Below are 26,346 nucleotides of genomic sequence, written 5' to 3'. Positions count from 1 at the left end.
GATAACGTGATATTTTTAAACTATATTCAAAATATGTCAGGCATACAGCTTTTCGATCTCTCCTTAATTTTCAAAATTAGTTTACCGGAAATGATCTATTTTTTCATAACTCTGCTTTTACATTATTGTAAGAAAAGTTTTAAAATGTGGAGTAAATTTGCGCCTCTTACTGCTTATAGTTAATACAGTACTGTTTTTTATCTTGACACGCATGCGTGACCGAATAATCAACTAATCCACTAATCAACAAAAAGTTTAAATTTTTTGTCGATAAATACATATCAAATTTTTATAATTCTTTAAGTTATGATATTGCGTTTTCAATCTTGAACATTTTTTACTTTTAAAAAGAGTTTATCTTAAGAGTAAAAAATTGATGCTTAAGCCTCTTGAAGAAACAACAAGTATATAAATTTGAAACATTCTTTTTTCTTCAGTTGAATATTAAGTTTCAATATTTCCAAAATAGGACATAGACGAATGTATAAATAGTTTTCAAGGATAAATGTTAACATTAACATTGTGTTAAGTTCCTGAACATTTCAGTTTTATCGTAGATGGAATGCACGGTTGTGTCTTCACCTTGCAACCTTTCACTTCTCCTCTGCATCCTGCATGAATGGTGAGGAATGATTTTGATAGTTTCCGTAAGATATTCGAGTATTCTTAATTTCTTTAGTTGTGTCTTATTGATAGACGGATACGCGAATCGCTAATATAACATTGTGCTTTAAGAAAAGGTTACAATCTCGGTATTTGATAGGAGGTAAAAGAATAAACATGATTTTTCACGGTCGGTGTACATCTGACCAAACAAAATATGCTAGAAAAGAAAAGGAGAACTACGTGAGGCTGGAAGGGCGAGAGGGGCCGATAAGAGAAATCAAGTCAAACGTGCTACGTGGAATCGTGAAAGTGAAGGTGCACTTCACTCTACCTGAGTTGGGTTAGGTTTCTTTAACTGGGCGTAACCGAGAACGTTACAATGGAATCTCTTCGTACGAAACTGGCCGAGTATGGTCAAGAACACTTATTAAAATTCTGGGATCAGTTATCTGAAAAAGAGAGAAATGAACTTCACCAGGACCTGTCCAAGTTGAACCTTGTGGAAGTGACATCTTACTTGCAAAAGGCAACGTATGCTTCTTCTTGCATGCTTAAAAATACCTTAGATGATAAAGTATCTCCTATACCTAAAGAGAGTATCGGCTCAGTTAAAACTGCTAGTAAGAAACAGCTCGAAGCATATGAGAAACTAGGTCTGCAAGAAGTAGCCAATGGTCGAGTAGGAGTATTACTTATGGCTGGTGGTCAAGGTACTCGATTAGGAGTGTCTTATCCTAAAGGCATGTATAATGTTGGTCTACCATCAGGAAAAACTTTGTTCCAACTGCAGGCAGAAAGGATACTTCGTTTACAAAATATAGCAGAAAAAGAATACGGGAAGAAAGGAGAGATAACTTGGTATGTATACTGTTGCATTGTTTATATTTGAATTGAAATAATACTTATTTTTTTTATTAGGTACATTTTAACCAGTGAAGCCACTCATGATACAACTGTTAGTTTTTTACGTAAACATAATTACTTTGGTTTAAAAGAGGAAAATGTAAAAGCTTTCAAACAGGGCATGTTGCCGTGCTTTACATTTGATGGAAAAATCATTCTGGATGAGAAACATAAAATCTCTAAAGCCCCAGATGGAAATGGAGGATTATATAGGGCTCTAAAGGAAGAAGGAATATTGGATGATATGAGACAACGTGGAATCCGCAGTGTTCATGTTCATTCAGTTGATAATATTTTGATAAAAGTAGCAGATCCAGTATTTTTGGGATACTGTTTATCCTCATCCACAGATTGTGGAGTTAAAGTTATAGAAAAGTCTTCACCAAATGAACCGGTTGGAGTTGTGTGTAAGGTATGTTTCCAGATGGGATTATTTACAGTACAGTGATCTCTTATAGTTATCTCATATATATTACTATTCTTGCAGGTTGATGGTATCTATCAAGTTGTTGAATACAGTGAAATATCAAAGGAGACAGCTGAATTACGTTATAATGATGGACAATTAGTATACAATGCTGCAAATATTTGTAATCATTACTTCACTGTAGACTTTTTACGTACCGTTGCTGATATTCATGAGCAAGAAATGGACCTACATGTTGCTAAGAAGAAAATTCCGTATATCGATGACGATGGAAACAGACACACACCAACAACTCCGAATGGCATTAAGATTGAAAAATTTGTATTTGATGTGTTCAAATTTGCGAAGCAACTAACAGTTTGGGAGGGAATTCGCGAAGAAGACTTTAGCCCTCTTAAAAACGCAGATTCTGCTGGTCAAGATTGTCCAAGCACTGGACGGAATGATGTACTTAAGCTTCATAAAAAGTGGTTATTAAATGCTGGAGCATTAGATGTGATAAACGACGTAGAAATATCTCCTTTGCTATCGTACGCAGGAGAAAACTTGAGTCACGTAAAAGGGCAATCATTCGAGGGTCCTTACGTAGTGGAATAATATAACTGTTATTTTTGTAAAATAATGAGATTATATTCTTATGCTTGATGACGGTAATGAAATTATCATGAACATATGATATGATTTTTTACTTTTCTGTGATTTAAGGTAAAATTTAGAGTAAAGAGTTTTTAATGCTTTTATATAAATTTTTTACTAGTAAACTCAAAAGACATTATTTATAAAAAAAATGAAATTGTTAAAATCGATGTTACGTATAATTACAAATAATTTCGTACAAAGGGAAGCGGAATTAAATGTTTACGTAAATATTTGAACATTCCTTGTCATTTTAAGTATTATATTATTTATAATGTCTTTAATTAGATCATAACTACTGAAAGTTTATAGTTATAAGAAACAATAAAATCTCTATATTTTGGCAATATTTATACAATTTTTATATGATTAATGTGAACCCAATAAAAAATTCGGAAATTTAATTACAATGAATGTTTTATAAATTTTCATTTTAAATTCCTAACAATCTTCAAAATTTATATATAGCAACAACTCATCTCTGCATCTCTGGTACGAGACAGTTTTGCTAATATAAAGAGAAGCAGATAAGGGACAAGATAAAGCGATGACTAATTCTTATCAGCTGCTCAGCACAATTCTTTTGAAAATAAATGGTATGAGAAAACAGACAATTCGATTCTTCTTGCAGTCAACTTTTATTATATAATATTATTATGCCGTATTTCAGTTACATAATTTTAAGTGTTTAATATTCTATTCGTCGTATAGACAGATACGTATTTGACAGCATGTTAGTACGTATATATCTATACGGGTATGCTTAGGCATACGCGTGTGCGCATACTGTTGCGTGTTAAATTTATATTTGTATTTTATTTATATTTATATTTATGTTCATATTTATATTTATATTCATATTTATATTTATATTTATATTTATATTCATATTTATATATTTATATTTATAGTCGACTGTATTATCAATATACAAATAATGGAAGACATGGTAGCACCTAAAAGTGCCGTTCAAAAAACGATTTCTTACCTAAAACACGATTCTTGTAAAGTTTACTTGTCATAAAGTTGAATTTTGTTTCGATATAGCAGTTTCGTAGCGTAATCCACGCTCTTGTCGCGACGTTCATAGCGATACATCTTTAGTCGCAGATATGTACGTAAACGATGTGTATAAGTTATTCTAGATACTATATAAACAAATTTCGATATGCATAATAATGAAATATTAAAACTTTCGGTTTAGTTCCTTCCTTTTGATTCGTCTTTTATGTCCGCGTTCCATTCAACAAGTATGCAACGTTATGACGACGCACTAAGCATATTTAAATACGTGTGTGCGTCCATCTCGCTTCTTTTACTATCCACAAAATTAGGCTTCCTTTGATTAACTTGCTTTCAATATTAGAAGATTAAAATGTAAATTTGAAAATTTCTAAATTATCAAACTTTTAAATTCTCTTCAAGAGAAGTCACACAGTGTACATATGGTATCTATGCATATGTTACATCATCTTTTAATGTAACGCTTCGACAGATATGTCAGACTGTTCTATCAATGTATTCGTAGTAAACAAACTTTGGATAAGATATTGTCATAATTTTCTCTTTGCGCTGTTCGTTGTTTCTATTATAACCATTCTGTGTCTTTTAGGCATTTACATAGAAAATGTCAAGGGAACAAATACTGTAATAGTTTCGAAAACAACGGATCCTTCACAAAAACGACGACATAACGTTTTCACGATCTGTCACGGACATTTCCACGTTGCTTGACAAACAAATTTGCCTATGTATATAGAGTGACACAAATTATTTTTCTGTATATAAGATCGTTTGCTACTAAAAGGTAAGCTCGAAGACGCCATACCCGTACAAAATTGTACGTATCAATTATTTGGAGGCGACTGTTAGAAAAGAGGGAAACAGCGATATCAAAGTAGAGTAAATATTTTCTGCGATTTGATGATCGTTGAACAACAACGGCGACGACGACAACAAGAACAAGAACAAGAACAACAACAACAACAACAGCGACGACAGAAAGAAAGAAGGAAGTAAAGAGACGGTTGAGCTTTGTTGCTCTATAGTAAGTCAGACTTTAAAGTACAATATTACTGCCCGTTCGCTCGTGTTATCGTCGTTCCTAGTCTGTTTAAGCGTATCGCGAATTACGAACGATTTGATCGATTCGTGTTAGGCGTTAGGAGAATTAGATTCGACGTAGTACGATCAGGAAATATTCACAAGTTTCCCACAACAGAAATTTACAATAGTATATATGGAATCGTAGATCCTCGATTAACATTAATATCGTGTATTTGTATATGTACATTATCGCGTGCATGCGCACGTGTGCACATAGAAGACGCGTGCAGGCGCATCAACATTGCACGTGCATAAAGTATATGTGTATACACGCGCACACACGTTAAATAAATGATGTTTGTACACGTATACGTACACATATACCTTAACCATATTATTTATATTTCTTTTCCTGCACGAACAGCCGCACGCGCGCACACGCATGCACTCGTTCGCTCACTCATATGCACGTATCCGTCAAATACAAGTATTAAACCGATCAACTAGTATACCATTTTTATATAACTGTTTCATAGAAACGACAACGCTAAATTCATTTCAAAAAGTTAATGGGTGTGTGTGTGTGTCTGTGTGTGTGTCAGTATGTAATTAGTTTGAACAAAGTCACGCGAGCGGTCTTGCAAAAATATTGATAAAAATCGCGATAAATAACGTGAAGACGAAGTACGTAGGGCGACTCGCGTCACCGCAAAACTTGATCTCCATTTCTTCTGGATGGTAATTAATACATTTCGGTGGCCTTCGACGATACAGACGTTCTCTTCTCGCGGTGCAAGCTCCGGGCTCTGTGAGAGCCTCTATTGGTTCGATACTCAGTTGTTTACTTCCGCATGGACACAATGTGTCGACTACCAGTAAAATTAAATTCGTATGACGGATCTTTTGTACGCTGAACGGCCTGGAAGAAACATTTACATTCATTGTGGTATTCTTGAAATGATTATTACGTCAAGACGTTATTTTCTTGATTTTGTTATTGTTAAGACGTTTACTCAACAGTAAATCTGGCTTCTCTAGTAAAAATATGACAATTAAGGGACTTTTAGGTTTTGAAGCTTGTACTTACCTCTCGCAACCGGTGATATGACAGTTGGTTAATTTTCCCTTCAACGGATTGCTTTGTCCACTGGTGTTGAGCCTTTCAGGCTGTAAAATGTAGAGGTCCGTTTTCTTTTCGCACGTTCTTAGCTTCGTCTGCATCTGCGGATAGTAAGTGGAAGTAGCTCTGGTTGTGCCAGGCGAGACAGGAGTTGCGGTAGCGATTGCAGGAACTTTCGGAAACTGGTCGTTTTCCCCGAATGATGGATCATCGGTGGAGTCTCCGGCAACGAAGGATTCGAACTCGTGCGCCTCTCCTCCGGTATCGGTAAAAATCGAATCGTCTGAAATTACGTGAACTACTGATTCTGAAGTCAACTATTGTCATGTAACATGGATCTCAAGGGATTAAACCACCCTCTTATTTTTAATGTCAGGGTGATGTAAGCCCTTGACAGTAACGTAGTAAAGTTACCATCCAATGGGAGAACAGATTCGTCAGCAAACGCGAATGCATCTTGCCACAAATGTTGGAAGTTAAAAGTGAAAGCCATGTTCCACAGAAAATTCCCAAATATGGCAATGGAGGTTGCTACAGAATCCGAGATTCTTGATGCCTTGGACTGATGAGACTCCTGGGGACTACACCTGCCCTGATAGTCGGTCACGGTTACTTTTCTGAAACGTACAAGAATCAGAGTAACCTTTTTAAGTAAATAAATGATTAACCTTTAACCAAGAATTAGAGTTTTGTACCTGTATATTCTATCCTGAACGAGAGAATCCATGATAGTACCATCGATTTCCCCGAAAAACTTTCCGGTATGCTCGTGGCGTTCGCTGATTATAATGAATCCATTATTGTCTAAGATATAACAGTCCAATTCTTCGGAAGCACAGTTTTTCTTGCAATTCGTGCCACTGCACTGTAAACACCAATTTGAAGCTCGTTCCAATCGATGGACAGAGTAGTCTATTCTAATTGTAAGCGACGATATAGAAAAAGAGGAAAGAAGAGAAGAAGAGAATAGAAGAAAAAGGAGCACAAACGATGCACGATGATCATACGTTACCGTAGAGGTAATATTAACGAAGTGGGAAGCCAGGGAGGAATGCTGAAACTGTAGACCTACGACCGCTGCTGGTGCCTTGTGTCCTTTCCCGATGAAAACCGCGTGAGTGGCGGTGACCAAAGGATTAGGACTATCGGCTGACGATGCAAACATAATTTAAACGTCAAAATAGGACAATAATAGTAGTACAATAATAGTAGTACAATGGTTATAGATACATGCAATTTCATGTGAACGTATACCTCCTGTGTCCATACATGAATTATGTATAATTACCGGCGTCGAAGGGTACGCTGAAAACGAAACTCTCTGGTTCGATTGAGTGTTGATCCACCGCGCGCTTGTACCAGGATGAATCCATGGCTCTGGCGTACTTCTCGGCGAAGGGTCTAGAAAAAGAAAGTTCAGTAAGAAAAATAGGAAAGATTTTTTTTAAATTATACAGTCAAAGAGTAGATATAAGGTGTGGTAATATTGAACGTGTCGGTAAAGTAGAGAATGACATTAAATGGTAATGATTCAAAATGGTGGAAATCTCCACCATACTGTCTCACAGTTTCCATAATGAAGCTATTTGCAGAACTTCAATCCAAGAGGTTTTTGATAGATTTTAGAAGTTTTATGAGGAGAAATATTTGACATTAAATGGTAATAATCCAAAATGGTGGAAATCTCCACCATACTGTCTCATAAATATAGTTTCCATAATGAAGCTATTTGCAGAACTTCAATCCAAGAGGTTTTTGATAGATTTTAGAAGTTTTATGAGGAGAAGTATTTGACATCAAATGGTAATAATCCAAAATGGTGGAAATCTCCACCATACTGTCTCATAAATATAGTTTCCATAATGAAGCTATTTGCAGAACTTCAATCCAAGAGGTTTTTGATAGATTTTAGAAGTTTTATGAGGAGAAGTATTTGACATCAAATGGTAATAGTCCAAAATGGTGGAAATCTCCACCATATTGTCTCACAAATATAGCTTCCATAATGAAGCTATTTGCAAAATTTCAATCCAAGTAGATTTACTAGCTCTTTGGAAGTTTTATGAGGAGAAGTATTTGACATCAAATGGTAATAATCCAAAATGGTGGAAATCTCCACCATACTGTCTCACAAATATAGCTTCCATAATGAAGCTATTTGCAAAATTTCAATCCGAAGTGGATTTACTAGCTCTCTGAAAGTTTTATGACTAGAAATATTTGACATTTACGGGTTATCCATGGTTTCTTCGCTCTGTTGATGCTCATGCCAACGAAAGAGGCCGCTTCTAGTAGCGATGAAACTCCGTGTTACGCCGAATCTGCCCTTTCCTTGACTGCAAATACAGAATCAATTAGATGATGGAAACGTCGGTAAGACATGAAACGAGGTGAAAACGTATAAACAAACGCTAGATCCTTTTATCTTCGAGTTTAGGTACCGTAGGTACCGTACGGTAATACATTAAACTCATTTAACCGCGTTTATGAACAATCGCGAAGAACTTTTCAAGAACAGATCGCGAAACTTGACTGTTATAAATCTAGACTGTGGTTATAGTGGACTTGTCTTCTGACGAATTAATGTTTCGAAAAGAACGCTAGTTCGTCGGAAAACATATTCCACCACGAGCACAGTTTTACGTAACGACAAAAAGGAATTTCGGAAGTTTTCGGATTGGGTCGTATGGTAACAAGAACGTTTAGAAAAACAATACATATGTACATATGTCACCGTGCATTATCGACGAGTGCGCTTATACAAATAATTGTGCATAATGGATTACCTGTGCAGTAGAGCCATCAGTATGGCAATAGGGCTAGCGGTGGAGACACACAATATAAAATGTAATGAAAATATGCGATAAAAGGTAGCATTGTAAATGAAAGAGATTAACCGTTGCGCATAGTACGTGTCACATATAAAATCATAAAACACGGTCAACTATAAATATACGCTAGATTAATTTGCTTCTATATACTGCGAACCTACATTTGACTAGCTTGATAACCTTAAATCAGTTTCTCTTCGCCTCTTCATTCTTTTCTTCTTCTTCTTGTTCCATGGCTTTTTTAATCACACCTATATATTCGTTGTACTTTGAATTAAAATCCAATGCAAAAACAGAGTTGCACCACAATTGATGTCCAAGCATCTAAAATAATTCTCCGTTGGGGTGGTTTATTGATTAGGTATTTGTCTTGTTTCCTCTGTTTCTTCCCTTCTTCATCTGTTCATGACTTATTACTCTTCCTTTCTGCGCTGTTAATTTCTTCTTCATATTCTTTATCGGCAGAAACCTTGATATTCGCGATTTCGTTGGCGACACGGCTATGCGAGACAACGGCAAAATAAAAACAGAGGCAACGGTACGCATTACTCTATCCGTTAAGATAATCGATTAAATCGGTGCGTAAAAATACCGCGTGCTCTTTTGTGCATTGCAGTGCATTGCGGTGCATTGTCAATATTTCCACACTATACATAATATATACGTATATATATATTCATTTAATTATATATATAATATATATAATATATAAGTGCCCGAATATGGAGGACATGCATCCGTGAAGTCCACTTACGAGCTGCTTACCTTTGATTATCTTCTTTATGCACTGCACCTCTTTTATCGAAGCCGTCGGTAACCAAGGCATCTAACACAAGGGACTGCACTAACCTTTTGTCGCCTGTGAAGGGAAATCAATTATACTTCAAACTATAATAGTGATTCACTATTTGTGAATGCAATTATTACACCACTTACAGTAATACGCATCTTTGTCAGGCTTGCTCGCTTGTTTATGATGCGAGCTCGGACTCCTTGGTCTCAAGGACATCCATTTCCACCCCGGTCTGCGCGTTCGTGCCAAAAAATGGAGAACGCGTTCCTCGGGGGAGGAGAACCATTTCTCAGAAGCCGAACTATATTCACAGTATACCCAATCGGGATGCACCTTCCAATTATTTCCCTTAAAATATTCGGTTACTGCAAAACGTTCATGAAATATTTATTAGTATTTCTTTCACCGGCCCATCCTCCCTACAGTTAGCAGTGAACTTACCATTTATTATAGCATGTTTGATTTCTTGTTCGGCCAACAGTTCAAACATGCCGTAACCCTCGGGCAATGCTAATCCCAATGAAAACGGTGTTCCTTCTATCGGCTTATAAAAGTAATTGTGCCGTCTTATGGTAACTCGTCTCTGTGTGTATGTGTGTGTGTGCGCATCAACAGAAATAAAAGCATCTACGTTAAATAACATGGCGAATAATATGATAATGCGTGATTAGAAGTCGGGACGTGAAAAATATAGTGATTCACTACTTTCCATGATAAAATTAACAAGTAGTATTTATCAGTATTCTGCTCCCTTTTATCAACGAATAAGCGAACATTCGCAAGGAAAGTAAACGTACGTCGCTTGATCGTCGATAAATCTTTGACAAAATGGAGCACAAGTTGAACCCGAAAAAGCATCGAAAAGGAAGAGGCGCAGGGTAATGGGTGAACGGAGTATGAAACACCGAGCGCTTTTAACTTTCACTCACCATGTCATCGTAGTGAATTTTAATCGCAAAATCGGTCTCTCCCTCTTTCTGATCGATCATGTCGTGTCTTAGCTGAAAAACAGAGTAACAATAGAAGAGGTTCAAAGTAACGAAATTAGAGACACTTACATCCAGAAGAAGAGAATTGTTCAGTGGGTGCAACGGTCCATCATATTCTGCCAGTTCGACTTCTGACAAGTCCACGCTAATGTACGTAGGCTTTAACGTTTCTTCGTACTATAATAATATCTTTTGTTAATACAAGATTCTATTTTTACAAGAATAATTTATTAACATTTAGGATCTACTTACGTCCACGTTTCCTGGCTGCATTAAAAATATAAATGATTGAGTCAGCAAGTTCTCAGTAGTTTTCTGTTTTTCTTGCTCGAACGAGTTTTTTTATAATTACTCACCAGTGGTCGTAGATCCGGATGGTACAAGACACGACCGTTATTGTCGACGATAAAGGAGTATCCGTTCACACCCAACTATGAACCAATAGAATTGATATTGTAAAATAGGAAGCTAATGCTGTTAATGTTAATAGTTTAATGTATACCTTGTAAGGAGGGACCAGTTTCTGAATTTCTTCAATTGGCACATCTGTACCCACGATACCCAACAAGTTAGCCGTTTTCACCTGTAAATAATATTACAATGAAACCTTTTATCAAAACTGTGAAAAATAAAATTCGCTTACCGTATGATTTCGACGATCTAAAATGGGAGCTGTAACCGAGGTCATTAACTGTCCAACGTTTTCTTTGCCATATCTGCCACTCTAAAACACAATCAAGAACAATCTTATAATTCTCCACATCCCCAAATTTTACAAGTGTTTGCAAATAATTTCTATGTCACACTATGGCCACTGATGAAATGAGTGAAAAATTCCTTAATACCTTTCCGCCAACGTACACCGGGCTCCAATGTATAGGGTGGTCATGTTGGTAAAGTACCATAGGTCGCGCAAGTACTTTAACATACTCAAAAACTTTGCTCTTGATGTCTTCCAGATCAGTGATTCTCGCGTAGAATCCTAAAAAGCAACGAAAAGAAATGTGAAGTGTTGGACCAGTGGTGCTTAGTTAACGTTGATCCACAGATTTCAATACCTTTGTTGGCGCAAGCAGTGCTTCTCAGTTCCTCGCTCTTGTCGCCACCGATGAGATACGTGAAGATGCGCACAGGCATATGTGGCCAGTTGTACCGTTTTATGACCTCTGTAGGCAAGCCTGCGTTATCAGCGGTGATCAGCATAATAGCTTGATTGCATTGACTCCCTTGGCCCGTCCTATTGTATCTGTGAAGAATCTCGAAAGCGGTCGCGAGGGCTGCTGATATATTTGTCGGAGTTTCCTCGTGTTTCATCGAACTGGTCGCCATTTTCAACTCGTGCAGATTTTCCGGCGACGCTTGCACCAAGCTATCCTTGAAGCATTGCACGATCTCCTCAGCGGTATCCCCGTATCGATAGACGTTGACATAATCATCAGGGCCCAAGGTGTCGAGTATGGTTTTAACGGTGGTTACTGTCAGACGTTTGTTTCTTTCGGAAGCGTAGCAGTCCACGTCAATTAATATAGCCAAATCTTTGGGACTGTTCGCGGCTCCAACGAACCACTGAGAAATACGGAAGTCGTACACGTCTCGGACGACTCGATTCACATTTTTTGATGCACCGCCAGCTCGGTGATTGATCGGTGGCCAAGATATAGCTGAAAAGTTACATTTAGGTTTACCGATCGTTCAGGGTATTGTTAATTCGTGATAAAATATTACCAGGGAAACGACGTAGGAATCCTGATGTTGCTCCATAGTACTGCCAGGATAACGAAGGATCGCTTTCATAATTATTAACGAATAATAGATCCAGATATTCACTCCACTGGATTGCAGCTGCTACTTCTGCATCTGAAAACGTATGTATAAAAATACTATATGGTAGAATTGAAAACAGAATTGTATCATAGGATGTTAAATTAATTATTTAGACCTCTTTGTTTTTGCTTACCGACATCTTTCACCCCGGCAGGTAATAAAACCGTTGATAGAGTAGCGTTCACGGCTAAGTGATCGAAATGACGATTAGAAGATAGGAAGGATTCTTGACCGGTCCACGTTCTTCCATCTCCAGTAAAGGTGGCGTCGAATCGTTGAGAAGCGTAATACTTTGGTGACACGTTTCCATCCCTAGGTGCCGATACTGCCGCTTGTTCAGCGCTTTCCACTAACCTCTAAAATTCGATGATCGTGTATTGAAAACTGGTCGAATTCGATGTATGTATGTGCGTACATAGTACGACCGCTTTTCTTACCATAACGGCGTTCATTTTGAAATCCAGCATATTTTTCACCTCCGCCGCCATTTCTCGAACTAAGACAAGACCATCTTTTCTTCCGAACTCTGCCCCCATGTCGTGATATTTCTATAAGTATCGACAAAATAATTTATTTTCAAAAAACACCACTTTTTAGAACCTCGAAATTTTCATCGAAAAAAGTATTTCTGTTATTCTTAGAAAATGATTATCTTACCCTTTGTATTTCGCTCATTTTTGTGACTTGTTTGCCAAACTCCCATAGATCTACGCCAAACTTTAACGCCCAGTTTTTCACCCTGTAAAATGAAGAAAGAAAATCATACTGTTTTTGAATCGCTTCAAACTTTCAATTAGCAATAGTTAACTTGCGCGCGCACCCTAACGGTACACTGACAGTTTAAAAAAATTCTAAGGTTATAATTTTCGAATCGCCAAATCAAATTTATTAATTTAAAAACTACTACATTTTCAGATTTAAATAATCGCACCGTGTATATCAGTGCCTGTCGGACACATGGTTTACCTGCATCACTGTTTTTGCTTCCGATGTTTATTTCGAAGTATGCACTTGTATAATTAGAAACTCGTTACCCTCCATTTGTATGGATGATGGGTGATCTCGTAACACGATCAATCTGAGCCAATCAGCGATCAACATTGCTCGATATTCCACAAATCAACGTCAACTATTTTGCACGTTGCGTTTAGTTTACGCGATGAGCATCATTGATACAGCGTGTATGTACGTATATGCATTCTCACGTGCGCACGCACTCACGCACGCACTCACGCACTCACACTGCATCGGTTACGTGTACGCATACGTGTCGATTGTGATTTTCGTTAATCGACTGTGTATGCGTAACTCGGTATGCGCCTGCGTTCATTCCTCGTATCGTAGTTTTGCTTCAAATTTCCGAAAGCATCGGTATTTTTTGTTCTACCTTTAGGCGCTTACCATACAAACACCTGAACGATTAAACGGCTCGCGGCCTTTATAATCCCCTGCATTTTTTTCGCTCGGATAACGTAATATTTCGTTCATAATTTTGCCCCTCCCATTCGTTTGTTCATTGGTGAAAAGCAAGAATATTAAATGTTCCATTTTTTCGTATACTTTTCGCGATTTGCACGTTCATGAAAATTGTGACTATACGACGATGAATGAATGTACTTGTTTAATTTCGACTTGTTTGTGCGATTTTATTTGGACTTTTGACAAAATACCCACGCCCTTTCAATGGTTGGGTTCTTTTAACATGTCTATTTTATGCATGCATTGTAATGTACGATACATTGCGATAAAGTAGCACTTTGTACTTACTCGTTGTGAGGTATATCCTCTTCCTGTTGATAACTCGATCGGATCCATAGTAGTAACAACACTCCGTAGTGGACGAGCTTTCCAACGGACAGAAACATTGTTTCGACGCTTTTGATGACCAATCGAGATGCGTGCAAACGACGAAGCGAACCAAGCAATCTTTTAAGAGAAACGTACGCGTTAATCCAACGTTACTTCACGAAAAGAATTAGTCTTACCGCTCCCTCGTAGTAGCGATCGATCGACCGGAGCACGCGAGTCAGCGTTACGTGCGTGAATTTACCGTTTCGATGAAATCTTGTTTATCCTTGCATATACATAATACGCGAACCTATATATGCATTTACGTGTACGTACATGACACGAATTTGTTACGCTAGTACGAAGAAATTCACACGTACCGTTCCCCTTCTTCTTCCGCACTCGTTCACGTATTCTCGTAATCCTTTTCCGTACAACTTTATTACAGACGGAAATCTTCTTAACGTTATGAAATTGCTACGAAAATAACCATGGTCACGGTCACGAATGTAACGAAGCTAAGACATTTCGCGAGATGTCAAGGAGACGAATTCGAGACGTAACGATTCACTTTACGCGCAGTTTTTCTTCGTAGACGTTTTTCAGCTTCTCTAACGATCGAATCGTCTCAGAAAGATATCTTGAACGTACATGAACCACCCGATCGACCGATCGCTCGTACGACGAAGGCTTAGGTAAGAAAAAGTAGAAAAACGATCCTACGTCACTTTACCCGCCGGATAAATCACCGTTCCTCTTTATTATCGTATTCTTTCAACGTGGACGCATATTTTCCCATTTGCGAACGAAGTAGACATCGTTCGATGCTCTTTGGACGCGATTCGTTTGTGCACGATTCACGATTGCACCACCGATTACCGCCTTGTCGCGCGATCTCTCAAGTATGTTCACACCGTAACGCGCACAGAACCCAAAAGAATGAAGGACGGGGGTGGGATAAGGGAGTACTGGTAGTGAAAAGGGGTGGGGAAAGAGAGAGAGAGACGAGAAAGCAGGAGGACAGAGACGAAGATAGAGACGGAGAGAGTAAGAGCAAAGGGGTGAATGCGGAGGAAATGAAAGAAAATATGATAGAATAATAGCAGGTATTTAAACGCGGTAGACGTCTGACGCAATATTTTATACGAAAGAAATGAATTCGCAGCGAAGATTCACGTTATATTTTTCCTCGTAGATAAACGAATGTGCACGTGTCCGTTCCGATCACACTTTCTCTCATGAAAATCGAGCAAAGATGGTGTACGAATCGCTTTATACTCGAAACGAAGGTGGCTGCTTGGTTGGTTGGCGCGCGCGCATTACTCTTACTACGTCTACGCTGGACTCGGATGTTTCAAGAGTTACGATATTCCAGAGGGTGTGAGCATGTGTACTCGCTACCACCCCGCTTAAACCGACGGAGAAATGGAAAGGTAGGCAGTTGACGAACACCGAGTAGTAGTAACCAGAATATATAGTGGTGGTGGTGATGCCGATAGTACCGGGGGTGCTGCTGGGGGTAGGGATGACGGTGGTGACGGCACCTCGACGCTAAGGTTGACGATGGTGTACCCTGTTCAACGAGAGACCATGCTCATTGTGCGACCAATTTTCACTCGTTCTGCGCACGTGCACTCTTCATTGGTCCGCTCATAGTTTGTAACCAGTGGCAACGCGCATGCGCACTTGTGACGCAATTTAAATTTGCAATTTTTTACAGCCTCAAATTTTGACAGTTGCAAATTACCAAATTCTTAAATTCCAAATCATCAATCATATATAACACTGCAATACGACATTCTTAAGTTTCTAAAATCTCAAATTTGTTTATTAGATCATGCTTTATACCTTGTGCGTGCTATATTGTGTGTGTGTGACTAATATTATATGATCAGTAAAAGAAAAGTGACGCTGATAATGAATTAATTCAAACGCTATTGTTTGCAGTACTCGCAGTATCGAAGAAGATAGTATTCGTAATGGAATAAAACTGGAAGGACGCTTTGGATTCGCGGCGCGAAAATAGGTGGTGGGAGGTGAAGGTTGCAAGATACGGCAAGCAACAAAGACGGGAGAACAGCGTCAAGGAGAGAAACTCCTGTTCCACGTCGGAGAGAATAGAAGCGCACGATCAACGAACAAGTTCAGACTTAGCGAGAACGAGATACGACCTCGCGCCATCGCGTATATATACGAGTAGTTGTAACCGGGCGCAAGCTCGGCATCATTGATTTAACGTGTATCTATGGTTTCCTGCAAACTCAATTTACTAGCCTCTTTCTTCTTCTTAGAATTATTGCCGCAAACTTTAACAACTTTTCTAGCTTTCGCCTCCTATTCGGTTTTCCAAACGAATTTCTTTTTGTTCCACATTTGATTTTATGTACAAGTACTTGTTGGCTCGTAGAATGTCTGAATGGTTATAGAGCTCGCCTTTTTTTTACACGGCTACAGGGATGTCTCACAATTTGATGAAAGTCGCATTCATGTAATTTTAGAAATCCTGCCAACAAGTTTATTTATATGTAATACATAATCGTCGTGAATATAAAAATATATCTAACGAAAACAGGTTTTTTCATACAGCTAATACAGTGTATCTAACTTTGGGCATACATATATATAAATAATAAAAAAATAATCTAATTGAATAATGAAGTTGAAAAAGTTCCACTTTTTTAGGGTCGTAGTTATTTATTTTTCTTGCTTTTCATTTATTTACTTATTTTTCAAAAATCCATATAGAATATTTCAGATAACAACATAAACATTCTTACTTACAAAGTTTACTTATGGTTAGATACCATGTTGCTGTTACTGTCATTAATGAACAGCGGATGATCATGCATTAATGAGACATTTGCAAAGTACACAAATCGTTTAATCTTCGGATATTATAGATTATACGATTAAGATTTACCTTGCACATTTAGAAATATCATAAATGCATAAGCATTCGCTGTTTTGTCATTAAACATGATAATTGCTAATACTACTAAACACGATCGTTATAATCACCATTAATGTCTTGTTTCTATTACCGTTGATACAAAGATTCGCGAGTAAAAGTTCACGGTATTTACGCTAGCTAAAAAAGAAAGGATGCCTGGGGACGGGCATAAATTTTCATCGAAAACCCTACGCTTAACGTTATATATTTTCATATACGCGTAGATTGACGATGGGACGAAGCTCCTGCTGGGCATAATCTTCTGGCAATGGCAAATGGGACACCAGCTGAAGAATCGACGTAGATTTACATCCGTTCGATTGCAACAAACTTCTAGCCAAGTGTAATGTCCTCTTTGCTATTTCCGCTTGACAGAGTCTGAAATGGAAGCCACAGTTTTCAAAGTAATGCACAGAAACAGAAGTAGTGAAATTTTTACTGATCACTTCTGAAAGATTAAGATAAAATTAACGGATCTACCTGTGTTTAGCCGTTGGGCACGGGAAGTGATTAATGTTATAAGAAAGTTGCTTCAATCGCTGTTTCACTGATTCTAATTTACAATTAATTCCGCGAGGATCAACGCCTCGTAACAGGGATTCAATGTCCATCGTTATTTCCATGTATTCCCAAAGTAGTTCTCCTTGACAAGACCATTTGCTTATAGTGCTGCTATGTTTCAAAGGTGTCAACGGACGTAACAAGTGACACAAATATTCATAATTTTCTATAAAAAGAAAATTATTAATTCAACACTATAACTTTGTAGAAAATTTCCTTTAGGTTTTCAAGACAATACCGTTTATTATAGCGTCTGCTGCCAGGTGCTCGATGATGATTTCATGAGCTGTGTCCCATTGCTCTGCTTTGATAAAGTAAAATGCCGCTTTTCCGTATCTAATAAAGGAGGACAATTAACATCAACCGACAACCTATACTTAAGTAAATATCTTTAATAGGCTAACCTCTTGGCCGAGCAACTCTTCATAGCTTTGGCTCGGTGAATCCATATTGAGGGTATACCCAGCTCTTCCTTTAGAAACTTTTCTTGTTCCACATAATCATCGATATCATCTATTTCGATATGACGCTGCAATAAACTCATTACTGCAGTCTTCCTTTTACCAGCATCTTTTATGTGTAACATCACGAATATGGCCCAATGCCAGAGACCATATGCCTCCAATTGTGTCGCGAAATTGATGTGCGTCAAAGTCGCTACGTGTTCCGACAGATATGAGTAACCTAAAGCTAACAGCACCTGCTGCACCAACCAGCTGTAATTGAACAATGTTTAATTATTGATACATAATTAGAAAACTCTCTGATGCAACTTTGGGCACAAACTTTAGGTATATATTATAAATACCTGAGCCTATAATCCAGTGGATCAGCGGTATGTGTAGCCGGATTCAAAAGCTCTCCCAATGCATGATTACCGGTGCAAAATAATTTTAACAGATGGAAACAAAGATCGTATATTGGTTTGTTGTTAGTTGTTTCTATTTCGTAATGGTCACCTTTATATTCGGGTGTAGGTGCTGCTGCATAAGGGTATTCGTTCTTGATTGGGTCGAAGGCCTCCTCATACTGCTCTAGAGCGTCTCTTATCGAAGCTACCGGAGACGAGAAATACCTGCAATGCAACGTACGTTAGCTTAAAGAATATGCAGGGTGTCTCACAACTAGTATTTAGTATCTCACTACTGAAATGAGGGAGAGCTGATTCTAAATAAGATTTCCATTTGCAAAAATTTGAAGCTCCGTTTTTGAATTGTTAAGAAAAAGCACGGACCAATGAGAGTGCGAGGATTGCGCATGCGCAGACGCGAGAACGGCAGCTTCGGATAAGGCGTAGTTATTCAACGCGTGGTAATTCAATGCGTGGTAATCCAACGCGTTGTAATGCAACGTGTAGTAATCCAGCGTGTGGATATCCAATGCGTAGTAATCCAACGCATGCATATTCAACGCGTAATAATGCAACACGTGGTAATCTAACGCGTAGTAATCCAGCGTGTGGATATCCAACGCGTAGTAATCCAGCGCGTAGTAATCCAACGCGTAATAATGTAATCCGTGGTAATCCTACGCGTGGTAGTGCAGCGCGTAGTAATGCAAAGTGTAGTAATCCAGCGCGTGGATATCCAACGCGTAGTAATCCAGCGCGTAGTAATGCAAAGTGTAGTAATCCAGCGCGTGGATATCCAACGCGTAGTAATCCAGCGCGTAGTAATGCAAAGTGTAGTAATCCAGCGCGTGGATATCCAACGCGTAATAATCCAGCGTGTAGTAATCCAGCGCGTAGATATTTAACGGGTAGTATTTCAACGCGTACTAATCCCACTTTTGCAAAGGGAAATTTTATTCAGAATCACCTCAGCTACTCCCTACTTCAGAGACCCTAGTTGTGAGACACCCTGTATATGTTAGAAAGTACTCTCTAAATTTTACACAAGTTACCATAAATGCGCAGCTAGTGCCCTTTTCCAATCGAGACCCTCGCAAACGTTAATATGACCATGTTTACTGGACACGAGTGGTTCTCCAGCGATCAGTGCGTAAAGTTTCAATCGGTCCACGGATATATTTTCGTCAACATCCGCATCTTGCCATAAAGCAATTTGGTGCTTTATTAAAGCTTTTACGGGCATTCCGCTGCGCAGTTGAGCCATTAATAGAGCTAAACAGTGATCGCCTGTTTTTCGCGCAGCTTCGCATGCTTCCTCCAATTCGAAAGCTATGAAAATAGAACAAAATTAACAAAAATCGTTACAGAAAATAAGACAGTGTTTTGTACATACAGGATAACAAAAGCAAAATCCTTTCGTCGTTAGTGATGTTGGTATCTTTCTGCTGTTCCAATGACCTACGTATAAAATTTTTTAACCATTCCCCGATAGCTTCTCTACGTGCTACCACGACAGCGTGATCTCCTGTGTTTTCTAAAAGCGAAGAGGAAATAGTAACGAGATTTAAATATTTATGGGTAAAGCATACCTGTGCTTAACTCGGGTAGAATACCCCAAAGAGCGACACAAAGCTTCCAAACGTTAACAACGTATGCAGCGAAACAATCTTTGCGATCTTGATCAGCGAATTCTTCCGCTAAGCTACAATGTTCATGCAAAGCGATACTCGCTTTGTTCACATTTGTGTCCACAACGAACAAGGGACAATCTGCTTCGTGATTTATCAGACGTTGCGCCAACTGCAGTTTCAGATGGCCTTCTATACTTTTCTTGAATGAAGAAAGTGCAGTTGTTAATATCTCCTGCTCTTCGTCTGTTCCACTACCACCTAAAATCTGTATGCGTTGAACTATCGCAGCAGACGATGTATCTTCCAATGCACGACCTCCAACGTAAGATCCAATTTCCTTGAACGGACTGTGTAACAACACTTTGACTGCCTGCTCTTGCGTACTTAGTGTGAGCAACGTCAAGCCACGTCCCCAACTTGGTTTAAACTTTCTTCCAAACTGTATCTCTTTAAACGAACGTACGTTTATGTATCGTTTGTATGAGTAGAAATTTGTTACGAAGAAAATAATCGATGGATATTTTACCAGTTCCAGCAATACATCGAGCTTCGAGCATATGTATAATAGACTTGGAAAATGGGATCACTTCTGAACGTAATTTCAAAATTGAGGTTACCGGAGTTATCAGTGGATCGGGGAAACTTTTTCTGTAGATCATTGAAGTTTTCGTGGGTGTAATGTCCTTCAACTTGCTACCTACAATACAAATATCGTTATACTTAATATAACTTGCATATTAGTAATGTTTCGCAATTTTACCTGTCTTCGAAATTATCGGTTCATCGTCGTAAATCATAGATTGCGTGCGCTGCACTGTCAAATTCAATCGAGGTGTTGGACTATAAGTCAATTCATATTTTTCAGTTTCGTCTAGTTTTTGCAGACTGTCATTGAAACTTCTCACAGTACCTTTGTAACCAGGAGGAAATAAGGCACGATGTGAATCTAAAATAAAAGCATAATTAATTTCAATAAACATTAGCAGCAAATAGGATAGAATCATTTTTTACCTTGATCATAAACTTCGTTAATTTCTTCGTCGCTACTGTCAAAGAAACTGGCCTTCATCAGTTGAAGCTTATGACTGTCAGTGCCCAAAATACGAGCATTATCTCCGGTCGGACTAACCGGTAGTTGTTCCTCAACTTGTTTGCGATCTAAACGATTTATGTTCTTCACTATCTCCTTGTCATGAAATATTTCAGAATTACTTACCTGTTCGATGAGATCGATTTCGATAAAGTTTGGTGGCTTTTCGATCAAAAAGAACACCGTCGATCATAAAGAACTCTACGCCATCTTTGTTATTAACTGCAGCGTCCTTGTTTTGATTCTGTATAAAAGAAAAGTTGTAATTACGGTCTACGTTGAGAATCGTACAATATAACACTTACAGGGACTTTTGATTGTTCTAACTTATTTGCAGTTTTTTGTGCAGCATTAGATAGCTTCAATCTCTTTGGATCATTTATGGGGGGGCCGTTGCTGTCGTCTTCGTCCGAATCGCTTAAACCATACTTTGAGAAATGATCCACCTGCAGGAAACATATGTTAGAAACTGGAATAAAGAAAAGAAAAATAATTAATATTACCTTAAAAACCCATGAGCCAGTTTCAGGTCGATACTCGAGGAATCTAGTGTCGTGTTTCGCGGACACTCTCCGTAGCTTTTCTTCGTAATCCATTGCGCTCAATCGACGAGGATCGGTAATCGGTTTGTGCAGCGATTTATCGTGCGGCCAAACTCGGTCCAGAGTGACTTGTGCCTTTCGATTCAATCCCTGGCCGACCGGTGGCTTTTTCTCGTCGTCCGGATAAATGATAACTTCTTTATGTCGAAAATGTACGATCTCGTCTAAATTAAGACCGTATATATCAAACGAGTCGGGGAAATACACGTTTCCATAACCCGTACGGCCAACCGTGAAATGTGGTACAATGCACGTTTCTCCGCGAACGTAATCGTCCAATTTGTCAAGCGGTGGAATGGTGTAGTAGCCCACGCGTTTCAGTATTACGTTCGCTGCGTTCATTTTCCAGTTGGGCGTTTGGTTGATCGAGAAAGAACTGTCATCCAATTCGTGACTCGAGTCGGTGATCTGAGATATATTGTCCGTACAATTCTTATCGTTGGCACTTGTATTCTTCAGAGAAGTGTCAGCCGAAGTGTTGATCTCTGCACACGAGTGATCTCCGTGGTTAGCGTTAGCGTAAGGTCGCAGTTCGGTAATGGTATTATTTATCACTCCCTCGGACGACACGTTCGGACCGGAGAACGGTGAGCGTTCACCCTCGTATATGTCATCGTCCGAATTCTTTGTCGTCGAGTTACGCGTAATACTCGTCTTCAACCAAGACGTAGAGGACCTCCGATCGTTCGCTAAGTGCCGGTTATTATCCTGATTATGATTTTCTTTATCTACGCTTTCGACAGTTGTGTTCTGTATGTACGAGTTCGACAAAGTGTCCTTTTCCTCGGCTCTGCCAGCCTGCACACTTTTCCCAGTCGGTGAGTTTTCCGTTGACGACGAAACTATGGAATTTGATATCGATTTTGGACGTAACACTAAGCGCTTCGCGTTCGGACGGGGCTGGAACGCTTCGGAGAGCGGATCTTCATCCTCGAGGCCTTCGAACATTGACTTCTACGAGAAATCATACGTACATAAAGCACATTTCATAATTTTATTCGCTTTGACTTACCTTTGATAACTGGGCAGGTGTAACCACTTTAGCTTTGATTTTTGGAGATTTATTATCTGCTGTGACTTTGTATTGCGCACCGTTTATTATTTTAGAAGGTGTATTTGCGGGCTTTAATAATTCTTCCGTTTTGCCAGAAGCCTAAAATACAAGATATATTTTTTGAATGCAAAGTTTGAGAAACGGTGAACCTAACCTAATTTCTTACCGGTAGAAGGTTCTTTAGTAACGGCGAATCGCCGAATGGTGCTGATACTAAAGCTAAAATTTGTTGATGCACAGGTACAGTTCCAGAACTCTTTACTTGATTATTTGCGGTTCTGTGACAGAAAAAGAAAGAGAGGCAGGGAAAGGTAGCAGATCAGAGGAAAAAGATTATAAGATTTAAAAAAAGTGTCAGATAAACAAGAAAATGCTTCAAATATAAATAAATCGAAAAATACGATACTTTACCCGGTGCCGACTAAACCCATTCCAATGCCACTTCCAACGTTCAAGCCAGTTCCGAACGTCGAAGATCCAAAAGATGTCGACGAATTAAAGGTTGTATTGCTTCCAGTATTTCCGAATAAACCTCCTGGCTTTTGTTGTCCAAACAATGTATTACCACCACCTAATGGCAATCCTGTATTTGTGCCTAAGAAATAATTTAAATTAGAAATTTAATTATATTGAAACTATGAATTATATTTATTTATTTAAATAATATACCAAGTCCAGTGGTGGGTGCAGTAGTAGTACCAAAAGAGAACCCAGTTGTTTGTCCTGCAGGTTTAAAAGGTGTGTTAAATAACGAAGAACCAGGATTTTGACCACCAGTGAAACCTGTCGCATTCCCGAAAGTGGACGTCGTAGTCGAACCGAAAGTAGGTGTCGTTCCAAACCCTGTTGTTCCAGCGGGCTTAGTACCGAACAAGGAGGTACCCGTATTACTGGCGGGTGGACCGAAGGCGGTGAATCCTGTGCTGGACGATGTAGCTGGTACGTTGAAAGCCGATTTGTTTTGATTAAACAAACCAATACTCTATAAACATAAGTAGAATTACGATGGATCCCATGTGTAACACGTATAAATATTTCTTCTTGCCATTACCTGGTTTGGTTGAGTCGAGCCAAAAGTGGATCCAAAACTGGTGTTCTGTGCCGTATTAATGCCACCAAAACCTGCACCAGCAGTTTGGTTAGTATTGCTGGTTGCAAAAAGTGGGGTTGGCGCTGCTGCTGTAGATGAAACTAATTGTATTTTGTAAAAACTAACCTACTATGTCTTGCAACTTGATCGTTATCGAGTCTACCGATAGCATTGCACTTAAAAACATCAATACTTACTACCGAATGGTTTGTTCTGAGTGTTACTACCAAATAAATTTGTGTTTGGAGTAGAATTGAAAGCAAAGTTATTCGTAGTTGTAGTAGCAGGTGTTCCAAAGTTTGTCATAGGCTTCCCGAAAAGTCCACTTGATCCAGATTGAGTAGTCGTTCCAAAGCCACTGCTCATTCCACCAAAACCTGAACAAAACAAGGAAGGACATTGTAAATTAAAGTGAAAGAAAAGTCATCAAATTTCTTTTAGTCATCTGCATTGAATGTTATTAAAAGATACGGCGTTTAATGAATATACGAAGATAAATTATAATAGTTTACCCGTCGTTGCTGTACTAGTACCTGCCCCTGCAGTACCAAAAGGTGAAGGTTGTGCGGGAGTACCAAAAATTCCTGTACTGGGCCCTGACCAGCGAAGAAAACATACAAACGATATATATACATGTACACCAAACAATTAAATATACAAACAAAAGCTATCTTAATTCATTTTACAAGGACAGAAATTTTGGTTATCTCGTATTAATACCTTTTCGTCCAACGGAATAATCTTCGAAACGTAACTCCTCGTAACACTTTGATTCGTATTCTTTCATCGATGCGATACAGCAATGTCTCGCCGATATTGTGTGAGATATACCATTTTTCGACATGGAGTCAGTAGTAATGACAGGAGTGAATTTAACTACAGTACCAGTCATAGCAGTGGTGGTGGTATTTGTACTACCAAAACCTATGTTATTGTGAAAACATATTAATGTTGTAGCTTCTCCATCTATTCTATTACAGTGATGTCCACAAGACCATAAACATCAAAGGGTATATTTACCAGGTGTTGTTCCAAATAAATTTGTGTTTCCAGCAGTGTTAGTTTGTCCAAAAGGTGTAGTTTGTTGAGTCGACTGTTGGGGCTGTCCAAATAAATTTGTCCCAGAGTTTCCACCAAAATTAAATCCTGGCTTATTTGATTGTCCAAAAGCAGAAGTTGCAGTATTTGTACCAAAAAGATTTGTGCTTGCAGTCTGCTGGCTACCAAATAAATTGGTGTTAGTGTTAGTTGTACCAAACCCTGTAAACAAGAAATGAAATGTATTATTGCTGTTTAATAAGTAGCTCAAGGTTTTTCAAAAAGTAGCAATTTATCACACAAGGTTTATACCTCCAAAAGATGGTTGAGTGAATGCAGGCGGTGTTGTAGTATTACCAAACAAGCCACCAGTGGTAGAGCCTGCAGGTTTTGAGCTAAACAAAGAGGCATTGTTGCTGCCAAAGACTGGTGCTGTGCCAGTGCCGAAGCTTGTTGTAGTAATTGGTTTACCAAACGCGGATTGTCCAAATGGACTGGACTGCGTTGCTGCGTTGAAACCAGCTGAAATAATACATAGTTGTATTAAATATAATGCAAAATGAATACCAAATATTATTTAATTTCCTTACTGAATGACGTATTCCCTGATTGTCCAAACATCTTGAAACCTGGTGTTTTCTACTTATTCGTAGCACTACCACCACCTATAAATAAAGCAAAATAATAGAATTAAATATTTAAAATTTGACTGCATTTTGTTCTTTTAAACATAAGTTAATCGTATACGTTTATAGACGTGTTAAACTTGTACAAAAATTTAAGTTGTATACCTAGATCGTTAAGTTGGAGTTACCGTTAATAGGACAGACATAAACAGACACGCGCTGTCATTTACCATGCATGTAAACGATACGTTCACCGAACGTCGTTAGGAACACATCAACATTTTTCGTAATATTCCTCTTAAATCAATTTCATGTAAACTTCACCCGTTATAGGATATCTCAATACAAAAAACTGATCAACAAAGAGGTTATCGAATAAACACTGCTTATAAACACCTGAAAATTTAACAAGCAAAATGATAGAAAGTAGGATAATTACCAGATTGCATAATTCTTTATGTTTAAACAATCAATAATTATAAGCAATTACTGATAAGAATGCATCGCACACACGAAATCAACGTCGCAATTTCGCTATCTCGAGAATCGATCGATATATTACAGAAAGTTCTTGTGCATTTCTTGTAATTTCGAAGTACTGTAGAAATAACAGGCTGGACAAAATATAGATGGAAAAAAATACTATATATAAATCATATAACCAAGTTTGATTGGCTTGTGTACTCGAAACAACTCGATAATTCAACGCCAGAAACTGCGATATATAGGGATATTTTCTTTCTATTTAAAATTCAAAAAATGTCATGCTGTATGCAACCAGATTCTTTCTGCGCATGTTCACACTTTCAGTTCTACATATAACATAGTCCATGACAACGCGCATGCACATTGCGGCGATCACGATGTCAAAAATATAGTCTTAGAGCTTAT

The 26,346-nt window shown here is 38.4% G+C and overlaps 3 protein-coding genes across 24 annotated transcripts; 1 reads left to right on the top strand and 2 right to left on the bottom strand.

Annotated features, from left to right (window-relative positions):
• The first annotated feature begins 440 nt into the window (after positions 1–440).
• mmy (UDP-N-acetylglucosamine pyrophosphorylase mmy) lies at positions 441–6,419 on the top strand. 5 transcript variants are annotated; one of them, XR_013040028.1, is made up of 4 exons: positions 441–1,464; positions 1,525–1,921; positions 1,997–6,005; positions 6,115–6,419. XR_013040028.1 is itself a non-coding variant. In XM_012279482.2 (4 exons), exons 2-4 carry the CDS (start codon positions 986–988, stop codon positions 2,531–2,533), a joined length of 1,413 nt encoding a protein of 470 aa, XP_012134872.1. In that variant the 5' UTR covers positions 441–622; positions 828–985; the 3' UTR covers positions 2,534–3,403. The 5 variants fall into 5 exon arrangements, 4 of the variants coding, with proteins under 4 accessions (XP_012134872.1, XP_076393790.1, XP_012134857.1 ...); XM_012279482.2 differs by lacking the exon at positions 6,115–6,419 and having other exon boundaries at positions 441–622; positions 828–1,464; positions 1,997–3,403; XM_076537675.1 differs by lacking the exon at positions 6,115–6,419 and having other exon boundaries at positions 441–622; positions 764–1,464; positions 1,997–3,403.
• On the bottom strand, positions 3,192–15,163 carry stol (voltage-dependent calcium channel subunit stolid). 11 transcript variants are annotated; one of them, XM_076537651.1, is made up of 26 exons: positions 14,344–15,163; positions 14,161–14,273; positions 13,943–14,101; positions 12,833–12,914; positions 12,613–12,723; positions 12,309–12,531; positions 12,077–12,208; positions 11,410–12,012; positions 11,197–11,333; positions 10,995–11,075; positions 10,854–10,934; positions 10,708–10,782; positions 10,604–10,618; positions 10,421–10,528; positions 10,292–10,363; positions 9,804–9,945; positions 9,506–9,727; positions 9,335–9,428; positions 8,525–8,557; positions 7,970–8,074; positions 7,027–7,139; positions 6,751–6,887; positions 6,434–6,603; positions 6,153–6,355; positions 5,706–6,036; positions 3,192–5,537 (listed from the first exon to the last, which is right to left on the bottom strand). In XM_076537651.1, the coding sequence occupies exons 3-26, from the start codon at positions 14,038–14,040 to the stop codon at positions 5,243–5,245; spliced, it is 3,663 nt and encodes a 1,220-aa protein (XP_076393766.1). In that variant the 5' UTR covers positions 14,041–14,101; positions 14,161–14,273; positions 14,344–15,163; the 3' UTR covers positions 3,192–5,242. The 11 variants fall into 11 exon arrangements, 10 of the variants coding, with proteins under 10 accessions (XP_076393766.1, XP_076393767.1, XP_076393765.1 ...); XM_076537652.1 differs by lacking the exon at positions 14,161–14,273; XM_076537650.1 differs by lacking the exon at positions 14,161–14,273 and having other exon boundaries at positions 14,687–15,163.
• A 1,289-nt stretch (positions 15,164–16,452) lies between these two features.
• Positions 16,453–26,098, bottom strand: Nup98-96 (nuclear pore complex protein Nup98-96). Of its 8 annotated transcripts, none has more exons than XM_012279409.2 (27): positions 25,946–26,098; positions 25,621–25,851; positions 25,420–25,494; positions 25,142–25,351; positions 24,812–25,051; positions 24,512–24,715; positions 24,304–24,387; positions 23,989–24,168; positions 23,753–23,892; positions 23,371–23,683; positions 23,113–23,296; positions 22,868–22,979; positions 22,660–22,800; positions 21,549–22,601; positions 21,351–21,491; positions 21,172–21,289; positions 20,967–21,113; positions 20,716–20,901; positions 20,482–20,652; positions 19,914–20,402; positions 19,718–19,858; positions 19,377–19,653; positions 18,283–18,549; positions 17,879–18,190; positions 17,713–17,810; positions 17,394–17,640; positions 16,453–17,291 (listed from the first exon to the last, which is right to left on the bottom strand). In XM_012279409.2, the coding sequence occupies exons 3-27, from the start codon at positions 25,448–25,450 to the stop codon at positions 17,114–17,116; spliced, it is 5,664 nt and encodes a 1,887-aa protein (XP_012134799.2). In that variant the 5' UTR covers positions 25,451–25,494; positions 25,621–25,851; positions 25,946–26,098; the 3' UTR covers positions 16,453–17,113. The 8 variants fall into 8 exon arrangements, with proteins under 8 accessions (XP_012134799.2, XP_076393759.1, XP_012134792.2 ...); XM_076537644.1 differs by having other exon boundaries at positions 25,686–25,851; XM_012279402.2 differs by having other exon boundaries at positions 25,621–25,807; positions 25,895–26,067.
• Positions 26,099–26,346: the final 248 nt, after the last annotated feature.

This window comes from Megachile rotundata, chromosome 11 (assembly GCF_050947335.1).
Source record: "Megachile rotundata isolate GNS110a chromosome 11, iyMegRotu1, whole genome shotgun sequence".
Lineage (NCBI taxonomy): Eukaryota > Metazoa > Arthropoda > Insecta > Hymenoptera > Megachilidae > Megachile > Megachile rotundata.
Note: the sequence above shows the minus strand (reverse complement) of the source record. Positions and strands in the feature narration are given on the sequence as shown.

Coding starts and splice junctions, on each gene's coding strand:
- stol (XM_076537651.1), bottom strand. CDS start 14,040: ATGTTTCTGTCCGTTGGAAAGCTCGTCCACTACGGAGTGTTGTTACTA. Junction 10,364..10,420: donor ACAATTCTCTTCTTCTGGAT/GTAAGTGTCTCT, acceptor TCTGTTTTTCAG/CTAAGACACGACATGATCGA. Junction 9,946..10,291: donor AAATTCACTACGATGACATG/GTGAGTGAAAGT, acceptor ACATACACACAG/AGACGAGTTACCATAAGACG.
- Nup98-96 (XM_012279409.2), bottom strand. CDS start 25,450: ATGTTTGGACAATCAGGGAATACGTCATTCA. Junction 21,290..21,350: donor TAGAACAATCAAAAGTCCCT/GTAAGTGTTATA, acceptor TCTTTTATACAG/AATCAAAACAAGGACGCTGC. Junction 18,550..19,376: donor GCACTAGCTGCGCATTTATG/GTAACTTGTGTA, acceptor GTTGCATTGCAG/GTATTTCTCGTCTCCGGTAG.
- mmy (XM_012279482.2), top strand. CDS start 986: ATGGAATCTCTTCGTACGAAACTGGCCGAGTATGGTCAAGAACACTTA. Junction 1,465..1,524: donor AAGAAAGGAGAGATAACTTG/GTATGTATACTG, acceptor TTTTTTTATTAG/GTACATTTTAACCAGTGAAG. Junction 1,922..1,996: donor CGGTTGGAGTTGTGTGTAAG/GTATGTTTCCAG, acceptor CTATTCTTGCAG/GTTGATGGTATCTATCAAGT.